At 42.2% G+C, this 12,832-nt stretch overlaps 1 protein-coding gene across 1 annotated transcript in view; it reads right to left on the reverse strand.

Moving 5' to 3' along the window:
- Positions 1-8,075: 8,075 nt before the first annotated feature.
- The window catches only part of LOC126344358 (GATA zinc finger domain-containing protein 14-like), a 29,512-nt gene continuing 24,755 nt past the window's right edge, over positions 8,076-12,832 (reverse strand). The window contains exon 2 of the mRNA XM_050002013.1: positions 8,076-10,415. Coding sequence (XP_049857970.1) covers positions 8,187-10,388 — 2,202 coding nt within the window. The 5' untranslated portion in view covers positions 10,389-10,415 and the 3' untranslated portion in view covers positions 8,076-8,186. The remainder of the gene's footprint in view (positions 10,416-12,832) is intronic.

The raw sequence follows: 12,832 nt of genomic DNA on the forward strand, positions 1-12,832 counted from the left end.
ACAAAATTCAGTAAAAAAACAACGAAACTGGAATGTTTGTATCATAATTACTATTTTTCATATGATTTTAATTTGAATGCAAGCCCATACATTGCTGATTTTTCGAGAGGGGTTCGAAGTATTTATAACAACACTTTTCCAAAATACAATCGTCCTTAAATATTTCACTCCTGTAATTCAGATATTCCTCGTCACTGGGCATAGTTTCCTACCATGTCCTTACAGAGAGGAACGAAATATCATTTCATCCCCAAATCTGAATTCCAGTCTTTGTCAACGTTAACGAAAACAGATTTCTTTTGTGCAAGGTGGAAAAATACTATTTTACGGATCTTAGAGCACTAAACCAGTGAGTGCATTGAGTGTGTCTGGCGACACCCATCTGAAAACCATACTAAAACAAGGGGATTTGCCAAAGTATTTCACTGAAGCCAAAAGGTGTCTGGAAAAGAAATCTGGTGCTAGATAACATTATAGTTTCCCCTACCTTGTGTGTTAAAATTTTGCCAGTAAAACGTGCCAAGAAGAAAGCCTTACTTGACATTTGACGGTTTATCCCAGCTGAAAAACGAATGAGAAAGTACCATATGAATAGTGGATTTGCACGATTGTCTGAAAAAAAAATTGATGACAGACAATGTAATGCTGAATGTACGTGTTTAATGTAATTGCAACAAGAATAGTGTTAATCTTTCCTGTATCTTCTGCTGCTACTTGTGTAGATTTGTACAGCAGTGAACACTATGCGTTCTGACCTGCGTTGTAGTATCTTCTTAAAATAACGTTTCTGTTTTTGCAAGAAGTAACATAGCAAACACTGAGTGCTCCAGAGCATAAGGTTGTAAATGCACAAACTCAACATTATTCGCCCAGGGAAATAAAAAATGATAGTATTTTTTTAAGGTAACGTGAATAATTGTTTAATAACCGCTACAAAAATATACAAAATCACATTTTAACTCATGTACACTGCATGAGCCTAGAAAAGTCAAATATGTAAGCATGAAATAAGTACCGGTAAGCAAATAGCTAAGCGTAAAACATCCAGAACAAAGAATACTTTAGTAATATCAATAATAAAATCCCATTACTTTTTCATTGCTCGCTGGAACACACGTTATTTTTGTGCGACAATATGTAAAATAAAATAGATATTTAATGTTTTGTGAATGAAATCATTAGTGTAGACAAGAAAAACTCACGTATACGGTACAAAGCGAAGTCTGCCGCTGGATCTGCGGTCGTCTACCTCTAGTTTCAAAGTGAAAAAAAACTCTTAATTCAATATTAATTTAAAATATGATTGTAACTGACTTCATAAACCATATCCGAAAGAGCAAGGCGAGTCAGAAATCTGCATAGCGTGCTGTCATAACGTAGAATGTAGTGCGTCGTGGCTCGTAGCGGCAAATATCAAATTATAATAATTATCCACTCGCCAAGTTTATGTTAGCTATAATTCTTAAGCGGCAACCTATGTCCTAAAACTCATCAAATGCTAACTGGCCAACGACTAGAGCCTTAACTGTAAACTTTTCTGAATATTTATTTGGGAAGTATCTCAATAGTCATGCGTAATGATAGAAATAAAACCAGTTCAGTTCACTATCAACTTGTGACGTCAGACTACGAGATGTTGAAAAGTTAATTTTTTTGCAGAATAGTTTCATCAAAATTGAGCAAGAAAGACAGTATAGCGGAGAACACACGCGAATATCAAAACAGTAGTTTTTAATTTTTTACGCGAAAAGTACGTGTTTCACTGAGGAACTATCTACAGAATCGGACGTAGCTTTGCTTCATCTATATAAAACAATTTTTTTACTCACATCGGATGACTCCAGATTAATGAAAACAGCAGCGCGCCACTTCGATGTCTCTGCCACCCATCCCTTCCGTGCGCCACTCGTGGCGAGAAACGAACGCGGCGAGGGTCACGAAGCGACAAGTCACCTCCAAGATATCTCTTTGTGAACTGCTTCATTTGTTAACAATGAGGAGGCGCGAGACAGCCCCACGTCCACACGAGACGTCCGCGCCACTCCAGTTCTGTGTGAATTGGGCCTCAGATGTGTGCAGAACACCTGTGACTATCTGAAATAATTCTTCCTGAGGCAGTACGGCTGGTAAGTAATTTATAAAATATGTATCTACAATCCGCGCCCTAAAATTTCGGTATATGGTCTCAGAAAATAAAGGATACAATAATTAAAAACAGAACATCTTTACCGGCCTTCAAAATAATCAGCATTAGCTACAAAATACTTAATGAAATAGGTTGTAAGGCCTTTGGCTGTCAGCAAACGCTTCTTGTGGAATCGCTCGAAGCACCGTGGTCACGCTTTGTTAGATATCCGCAAAGTCTGCGAACGTTCCTGAACAATAGTGCTTACACTGTGTGATTATCTTCAACGTATGCTCTCACTTTTGAAATCAGCGGCCGATCATCCACAAACATCCGCCGCACTAGTTCAATTTTGTCGGGACTTACTCATGTTGACCCGAAAGCGGCTTATCTTCCTTGTCTACAGCATTTAAAATACACAAATACATACTTTTTAGTGATTGCTTGACGGTACGCTTTCACCAACATTGCGTGAGTCTCCGTCGCCGTTTTCCTTAATTTTAATCAAAACTTCGTTTCATCGCATTAATCCATTTTACAATGACATGAATGTGACGGGCACTTGCTCATGATTGGTGGCTTTCTGAAAGTGAGAGTAGAAGGGTTGAAGGTAAGCAAATACAAGTTAAGCAATGTTCTTCAGGAACATTCGCAGACGTTGCGGATATCCAACAGCCCAAGAAGACGGCTCTTTGGTTGATTTCACAAGAAGCGTTTGCTGACTGTTTCCAGAACAGCCTTACGACCTATGTCAGAAGTGTATTCTAGGTAATGATGATTGCTTTGAAGGCTACTAAAGATATTTGTTTACAACTCTTGTTTTCTTTATTTTTTGAGACCATTCGCCAAACTTCTCAGACGTATTGCTACGAAACGCAGTAAACACCAACAATTTGGGCACAAAGGAATTACAGAAATTGGCTGCGAATGGGAATTGATATAAATCAGTGGGGAAAGACGAAGTTTTGTGCCGGACGCGGATCCAAACCCAGGTCTCGTGCTTGTTAGGCAAATGCTCTAACCACTAAGCCATGCGGACACAGTGGTCATCACTGCTGCACAATCTACGCTAGCAGGCCCCCATCAGACCCAAATACTCAACTTATCTACAAGCTACTAAAGTAGCCCATTATCCTCATTACTCGCGGCATTTCGCCGATTCCCTTAAGAGTTCGAGCCTGGTGTGCATCGACAGTGAGGAGATCACTGGCCGTCCTCTCCTTAATTATGTACAAACATACGTTTTTCTTCAATGACGCGAAAACTTGTTGCAGTACAAAATTAAATTACATTAAATTTCCTTTAAAAGTGTACTATCCATTTTTCTGAAGGACTTTTAGGTTGCGTGAAGAGAGCGAGAGAATATGGAAATTCTTGCGAAACACTCATGCAGTGAGGTGTAAGTAAGAGTGACAATGTACTGAATAACAAATAGGGAACACTGTACATTAAATACACTACTGGCCATTAAAATTGCTACACTAAGAAGAAATGCAGATGATAAACGGGTATTCATTGGACAAATATATTATACTAGAACTGACATGTGATTACATTTTCACGCAATTTGGGTGCATAGCTCCTCAGAAATCAGTACCCAGAACAACCACCTTTGGCCGTAATAACGGCCTTGATACGCCTTGGCATTGAGTCAAACAGAGCTCGGATGGAGTGTACAGGTACAGCTGCCCATGAATCTTCAACACGACACCACAGTTCGTCAAGAGTAGTGACTGGCGTATTGTGACGAGCCAGTTGCTCGGCCACCATTGACCAGACGTTTTCAATTGGTGAGATATCTGGAGAATGTGCTGGCCAGGGCAGCAGTCGAACATTTTCTGTTTCCAGAAAGGCCCGCACAGGGCCTGCAACATGCAGTCGTGCATTATCCTGCTGAAATGTAGGGTTTCACCAGGCAACGCCGGTCAACTGCTGTTTGTGTATGAGAAATCGGTTGGAAACTTTCCTCATGTCAGCACGTTGTAAGCGTCGCCACCGGCGCCAACCTTGTGTGAATGCTCTGAAAAACTAATCATTTGCATATCACAGCATCTTCTTCCTGTCTGTTAATATATATATATATATATATATATATATATATATATATATATATATATATATATATATATATATGTGTGTGTGGTGAGTGAGGAGGAAAGATACATGAGTTGAGAGGTGAGAGCACTGCTGCAAATGAATATATGCCCCCTTCTTAACCTTATCCGACATAGAGCAGTTTGAAAATCGCCGGCATCAGTCGGATGTACTTCTTCATCATCACGTCCATGTGAATGCAACTGCAGCGACAGTAGGCTACGTAGTGTTGTCTTTACAGACCCTTTCAGTGCGCACTTCACTTGCACGTGGCTGGGTGACGAATCCTACAAGTGTGTTGACGTAAAGGACTGTACGAATGAGCTCAGATCAGCAACACCGCTGCTGTCTACAGGATCTACAAAATGCACTGCAGTTGACTGTGGACTTTGTACATACGCACGGCGTTATTCGAGAATACGAGTTTGCGTTCATTCTTTCATTCATTTGTCGTGTCCCTTTGATCTCAACAGGGAAGAGACCAAGCTGGCTGTACAGCGAACCGAAATATATATTAACAAATTACCAGCAATTCTTAGACACTATAAGTGCACAGTATTCATAATTACCTGTCAATTTATTACTTACACTATTTGTGATTTAGCTACCTAAATGTAACCTAGTTAATAAGAAAAGCTCCAGCGACCTCAGTTATATTAGGTTAATTAGCTGCTATTTTTCTCCTACTAACAGCTTAATATTACCTGAATACAATGGTATTTTCTTCATGAAAACAGTTTTACAGACAGATGCCATTTACAACACAGAGCACTTCTCATGATGCTTTATAAATAGTTACTTGCCATCAAACTAACTGAACTTTTCCCTCCTTGAATCTAGGTAATCAGATAATTTTCCATGGAGTGGATAATTACGTATGGCATTTCTTTAAAATTTTGGTATGATTATCATTTTCTTTCACTACGTTGGATGAGAGGTTGATGAGCACTTTTGCACCAAAGAACCAGGTGGTCAAAAAGTCAGTATAAATTTGAAAACTTAATAAACCACGGAATAATGTAGATAGAGAGGTAAAAACTGACACACATGCTTCGAATGACATGGGGTTTTATTAGAAGAAAAAAAGTTCACAAAATGTCCAACAGATGGCGCTGGACTGCAAAACGTCAATGACTGCGCATGGCAGTCGTGTATCAAAGGAACTGTAATGAGAGAGAGAATCAGATGCGCCAGCAGTCGCAGCATCTTGACGTTAACTGAAAAGGCGCTTTTAGTGAAGCTGTATTATCAGAATGGGGAATGTGCTAGTTCAGCGTTACGATCTTATCGCCATAGGAAGGGGATTCGAACGGGTAAAGGTACGTTGACAAATGCAGCTGTGGAGAGAATGATTTCGAAGTTCGAAGCCACGGGTTGTTTAGACGATAGATCCCGTAGTGGCCGACAGAGCACGAGGCGTAATGCTCCTGAAACAGTTCAGGAAGAAATGGAGACTGTAGCGGGTTCGTCTATGAGCGGGGAAGTCAGCGCTCGTCTAGTCGCACGTCGCACCGGCATTCCATACACTACTGTTTGGTTGGCACTGAGGCGTACCCTCCGATGCTATCGGTACAAAATCCATCGGCATCATGAACTGTTCCCTGGCGATTTAGTGAGGCGGAGGGCATTTGCGGTGTGGGCGTTTCAAAAGATGGCGGAAGATGACGATTGGTTGAGTAACGTGTTGTGGACCGATGAAGCTCATTTCACGCTCCAAGGGTCTGTCAACGCCCACAGCTGCAGAATTTGGGCTACCGAAAATCCTAGAACTGCCGTGGAAACTCCATTTCACGACGAGAAAGTCGCGGTATGGGTTGGATTTACCACATCTACCGTTATCGGGCCTTTTTTCTTCGAGGAAATTCGTGATTCTGGTTTTGTAACTGCTACCGTGACGGGTGAGAGATACGCCGATATGTTACAGAATCCCCAGCCTGGCTGATAAACACCTGCTGGAACGTACGATGTTTATGCAGGATGGCGCCCCCCCCCCCCCCCCCCGCCCCCCCTCTTATTGCTAGACGCGTGAAAGATTTCTTGCGCGCGTCGTTTATGATGATCGAGTTCTCAGCCGCCACTTTCGTCATGCTTAGCCTCCCAGGTCCCCAGACCTCAGTCCGTGCGATTATTGGCTTTGGGGTTACCTGAAGTCGCAAGTGTATCGTGATCGACCGACATCTCTAGGGACGCTGGAAGACAACATCCGACGCCAATGCCTCACCATAACACCGGACATGCTTTACAGTGCTGTTCACAACATTATTCCTCGACTACAGCTATTGTTGAGGAATGATGGTGGACATATTGAGCGTTTCCTGTAAAGAACATCATCTTTGCTTTGTCTTACTTTGTTAAGCTAATTTTTGCTATTCTGATCAGATGAAGCGCCATCTGTCGGACATTTTTTGAACTTTTGTATTTTTTTGTTCTAATGAAACCCCATGTCATTACAAGCATGTGTGTCAATTTGTACCTCTCTATCTGCATTATTCGTTGATTTATTCAGTTTTCAGATTTATACTGACTTTTTGATCACCTGGTACATTAACACCTACTGGGGGCGCAGCTCGCACCAGAAAGTGTCAGGGATGTTATCTGTTTGATTCAGAAAAGCCTACTTGGGTGAGTTCTCTATTATGTTCCTCAAACCACTGCAGCCTTGTGACACGCACGATTATTCTGGCGGAATATGCCATGGCTGTCGGGGGAGATATACGGGTGAGACTTCTAACATGAAGGGATCCAGGTTGTCCGCAATAATGTTCACGAACGGATCGAAGTTGTCTGCCATAACGTTCACGAAGTCCACAGCTGTCATGGTGCCTTCGATTATTACCACAGCTTCCGTAGGAGAACAGGTGAACGTCGCGTTTTGCTTCCACCGGCCTGCATCGCGGCGCCTTGCATGATTCGACCAGTCGTTAGCTTGGATGACGGCGTATCCTGATCCGTCAATCCACATTCTGTAAGAAGAAACGTGGTCATCCGATTAGGAGACGCGTTTTCATTGACACACGATCCAATCTCGATGATCTCATGCCCACTGCAATCGTAACTGATCTTTCAGCAACACGGAAACACTTTGGATTCCTACACTGTACACTAAAGTGTATGCTCCCAAACACTTGTGCCTCTGCCAGAATTATACCCTGTTGTCACATCTGCCACAGATAATCGTCTATCCTCTTTCACAGAGCAGTCAAGTCTCCGACCTCCGCATTCTGTAATAAGTGTTAGCTTCTAACAAATTGTTGCCTTCTCTGGGTTTCACTATCCTTCAACCACTTCCCATAGATATTCACGACAGTAGCGCATGAACAGCCGAACATCTTCGCCGTTTTCGAGATTCTCGTTCCAAAGTGCAGGGTCATAACAATCTTCCCTTTTCCAAAGTCGCTTATGTCAGTGGATTTCCGTTTTTCCGACCCATGTCGTCCTAGGATGATTCTCCGTCCGCCTCTACGCCACTTAGACATTTTCTTTACCGCGCCACACGCCCGCAGCGCTATAAGGTAGCAGTGTTGTCGGCAGTGGTCATAAAACTCTGACTCATCAGCGTATCTGCAATTATCCGTAGATAAGTGGACGGCTATGGTGATTACCAAGCCATCTTCAGCAGAGTCCTTTACATAATACGTTGACGCAATGCTCAAGGATTCATCCTGTTAGTGAAGATGCAAACGCAGAAGAATTCTTCCTCAAGATTCTCTCAATGCTCTTTCCAGTACTAAAATTTATCGAAATACTGCAAAAGTTTTTAGCAATGTGTAAACAGCTCTATAAATAAATTTCACTAGCACAATCTTACATACTTCCTGATGACAGTTTCCCAATCTAGAAATCAAAGAACAGTTAATTACAATTCACAAGTTTTAATTTTGGACACAAAGACAATTTATACACTCGTCATAACGCACTGTACACAACACTTTGAGGAGGAAGATGAGGATATTTCGCACATGGCTGTTTAATATGCTGCCTGGTTACCATAATGTGATGGATTGTTAAATGTATTCATCTGACCGCCACCAGGGTGGTTCCCATAGCCATGTTGCCCTTGGAATTGATGGTATCCCTGGTTTGCATTCCACTGACCTGGATTGCCATGCATGCCGAAATTATGGACTTGACTAGGTGAAGCATGAGGATTGAAACCACCCTGCATATTGTTTTGTGGGTAGCCATGGTGCCCCATATGAGGATTTCCCATGGTATCATGTGGTCCCTGATTGTGTGGATGTCCCATGTGGGTACCAGGGTTGTGAACACCAGCGCCAGATGTACCCTGATGGCCATAATGAGGATTTCCCCCATGCACGTTGGGATTGCGTTGATGATTATATTGATGTGGATTATGGACATCACCTTGAGAATGAGAGTGGGTCATATTATGTTGGAACATTTGGTTTGGATTGTTATGCATGTTGCCTGAATGTGGGTAATGTTGGTTGTTTGGATGGTTGTGCATGTTATTAGCATTTGGTGGGTACTGTTGGCCATAGTTTTCATGATGACCCATGTGATGGGCATATCCAGGATTGTTTGCATTAAACTGGTGAGCTGTACCAGGGTTGTGATGTCCGTGAGCTGCGTGAGACGGGTACATCTGATTATGCTTAGGACTTGGGGGCAGTACCTGTGGTGGGTACCCTTCATATGGATAGTCTGGTGCCTTGCTAGGGTTCCCTGAGGTCTGGTGAGGGTTATTATGCTGATAACCTGAATGAGGATTATGGCTTTCTGTTGGGTTACCATGAGTATGACCTGGATTTGGAGTATTTACTCCATGTGGATTGCCTGAATACTGTCCATGAGGGTTACCATAACTCGAGGTCTCTCCAGCGGCACCTGCATCATATGGCATACTCGTTCCATGATGTGGCATGTGACCAGGATGGGGATTTCCATGACCGGTATGAGGTGGGTGGCCTGGGTTCATTGGATGGGGATTTCCATGACCGGTATGAGGTGGGTGGCCAGGGTTCATTGGATGGGGATTTCCATGACCGGTATGAGGTGGGTGGCCAGGGTTCATTGGATGGGGACTTCCATGACCGGGATTCGCTTGATGGGGATTTCCATGACCGGGATTCGCTTGATGGGGATTTCCATGACTGGGATTCGCTTGATGGGGATTTCCATGACCAGAATGAGGGTTCATTTGATGGGTATTTCCATGACCAGAATGAGGGTTCATTTGATGTGGATTTCCATGACCAGCATGATGTGGGTGGCCAGGATTCATTGCTTGGGGATTCCCCATAGTTTGTCCTTGTGTGTGAGTACCAGGATTATTTGAGATCTCCATTGGCCCAGGGTTGTGTGTCATATGTGGGTTATTGACAGTATTGGTGGCATGAGGATTACCATGAGTGCCTGAGTGTGGGTTATTGAAATTCATTTGATTGTCATGTCCAGCATGGTACGGATTATTGATAGTTCCTGGATTGTTGTGGCCAGGATTGTGGGAGTTACCATGTTCAGCTTGATGGGGGTTTCCATGGGGGTAATTAGGATTCATTTGATGGGGATTTCCATGTGAAATTTCGGTTCCTGGATTGCCATGACTCATGTGATGGGGGTTATTGTGAACTGCATCACGAGGACTGCTGAGTGAATGAGCAGGTACATACTGTCCATGTGGATTGTCAGAGTGTACATGAGGAAAATTGCCAGCTCCATCCACTTGGCTACCAGGGTTTCCAAAAGTGTTCATATGGCCTGGATTATTATGGTGATGAGTGGCATCAGTAACCTGGTTATCGCCAGAACTATAGACAGCATTGTCCAAAGGACTGTTATGTGGATTGTGTCCTATTCCCGGATTGCTGTGCCCCTGGTGCTGTGGTTCGTTATCTCCCTGATTTCCGAACTGTGCATTCTGCCCTTGGGGCATAGCTGTGTCTCGGGGTGTGGTGGGGACAGAGCCACCACTGTAGTAGCCGTCTGGAGGCATGTGCTGGCAGTAGTCCTGAGAGGCGTCTCCGGCTCCAGCACTCTGCTGGAACTGTGGCTCCGGCGGAGGACATGGATGGTCTCCAGCGCCAGTCTGTGGACTGTCACCCTTGAGTTCTGGTGGACAGCGGCATTCGTGTGGTAAGCCGTCCCGTTTGCTGCAGCGACAGCCTCTGCTCAGCACACTTGAGCGGATCCTGGTGTCTGTGGCCATGACTGTTGCACCAGTACAATGTTGTTACTGAAAATGATAATTTAATTTTTAGATAAAAACATGTCCATGGAATATTTATAGAACTTAATGCAGTGATGCTCAGGAATCAATTTAGAGGATGTTAAACATAATTTGTATTCAAATACTACTAAGTGCTATGTTTCAGCGCCACATAAAAATGATGCATACATACTCTTTTTTGGGGAGGAGGGGATGTTAGGGGATGGCAGGACGGATTTTAGTCTCAGTAGTTAAGAAGAAACTCGACATTATGTAACGTGAAACCTTCTAGAAAGAAACAAAATCAATATAAGGGTTCCAAATGTAAAGATTTTATAAAACTTATATCCTCGATAAGAGCTCGTCAAAATGGAACTTTTTTGTCAAACCATTTTTTGGGTCGTTCCATACCATGTGATCTAAAGGTCCTAACTGACCCTTTTCAATTTTGATTAAATTTTTACAGGATGTATGTATGAGTCTTACATGAAGCCAAGCCAATTTACAGCTTGACAAGTAATAAGGTTATGCTTTTGTAAAGACAAGCTTTTTTTCCATATCGCGACAGATACGAATAAATTAACATGTTTGATTTACTGTTGCTCACGATCTAAGGACATTACCACGTTGAAATTTAGTAATTCTGCTGAACGTTTCAGGTACAACGGCCTCGCTGCTGTTTGTGTGGTTCAGCGTACAGCAGATTTTTCACAGTTTGTTGTTAAAGTAGCTCATAAATCTTGCCGTGAAAAGTTTGGACCACTTTTCAGGGGCTTGTATCTTATAATGGAATGACTTCCAGATGTTGATTTTTTTCTCGATCACAGACAGCCATCATGTCATAAAGCGTCTTGATTACTCAAATAATTACTGAGTTATACGAGACTAAAGCCGACTCAAAAAAATTATGCAGCAATTTCGTCTTATTTTCAAAAGACTGTGTCTCAAAATAATCGTCTCACACTCAATTTTTTTTGCGGTACTGAACGTTTATCTGGTCATTTAGGTTGTTTCTCTCTGTTTTGGAATTCAACTAGCTTGATGGCTGTTCCAGGCAATATATTTCAGATAATACTGCATGTCACCTGGTAGCAATTGCATTACAAAAATGTTTGAAGGAATTGGAAGAATTTTTAGCACCACAGCAGCAATTATTTAATCGAAGAAGAGACTTACGTCTTGGTGAAAATGCCAAAATATGCTGTCGTCTCAGAGCATTGCTTTTTGATAAGTATGAACGTCTATGGAGAGTCTGTTGTAGTACTTTTAGTCTAAAGAGCCAGTCTGTGAACAAAGACTTATGAGGTGATCAGTTAAAAGCTATAACAAAAAGCAATATTCAATCTGGTCAGAAAACATCCCAAAAATTTCGAAAACAAATTGCACCAAAAAACCATTACAGCTGAGTCAGTTTACTCAGAGTCAGACCAACAGAGTCACTCAACACAAGCGTAACTGCTACTGGGATCTCTCATCTGAAATTTCAAGGGTGTCAACGAAGGACTCTAGAGCGTATACAAAAAAGATAAGTAAAAGTCAAGAACCAGTTGCACACAACACTGTTGCTCCTGGGGCTGTGACCCAAATGATTTTCTAACGCCTAGTACAATTAAGGCATGTCCTGACTGCTTAGATTATAGGCTGCTGAGTAAAGAACTGAAAGAAATGTTGTAGTTGTCAAAGCATTCAGAAAAATTGCAAATTTTAACATTATTAACTCAAAGCTGTACCATAAAAGAACTGATGCAAGAGTTCGGTTTCTCAGAAAGAATGGTAAAATGTTGTCAGGTGTCATGCACAATTATATGCAAAACCAAAATTGCACTGAAATATTGTCTTGCACATCCGTCAAGCTACAGTTATATTCTAACTTCCACTAGACATATATATATATCCTACGTGCACAGATTTATAACATGCTGGCTACCTGCAAATGGGGAAAAAAATCAGCACCAGGAAGTCATTTTATAGTACCATAAAAGCTGATAAAACACGATCCAAATCTATAACGACTAGGTTTATGAGCTACTTTCACAGCAAGCTGCAGTAAATCTGCTGTGTACTGAGCACACGTTCTACTACTAGGCTGTCGTACCTAAAACGTTGAGCAGGGTCGCCAATTTTCTACGATGGAGTCCCCTTGGATCATGAACAACAGTAAAACAAACTTGGTGATTTATTTGTATCTGTTATGGAAGAAACTGGCCTTTACATAAGCGTAGCTAGGAGCCGCAGCATACTATTTATCGAACTGCAATTTCGTATGGCTGCATGTAAGACCCAAAGATACATCAAAACTGGAGACTGACGACCTTGTTCCGATTTGGGCCACTTGACAAGAAATGATCCTTTTGGTACCTTGCGCCGATTGGACAGTACTGCCACTGACAAGTTGAACAACTTATGAAAAAATGAACGGATTTTTTAGGATTATGAATGTGCTT

The sequence above is a fragment of the Schistocerca gregaria genome, chromosome 1, assembly GCF_023897955.1.
Source record: "Schistocerca gregaria isolate iqSchGreg1 chromosome 1, iqSchGreg1.2, whole genome shotgun sequence".
Taxonomy (NCBI): domain Eukaryota; kingdom Metazoa; phylum Arthropoda; class Insecta; order Orthoptera; family Acrididae; genus Schistocerca; species Schistocerca gregaria.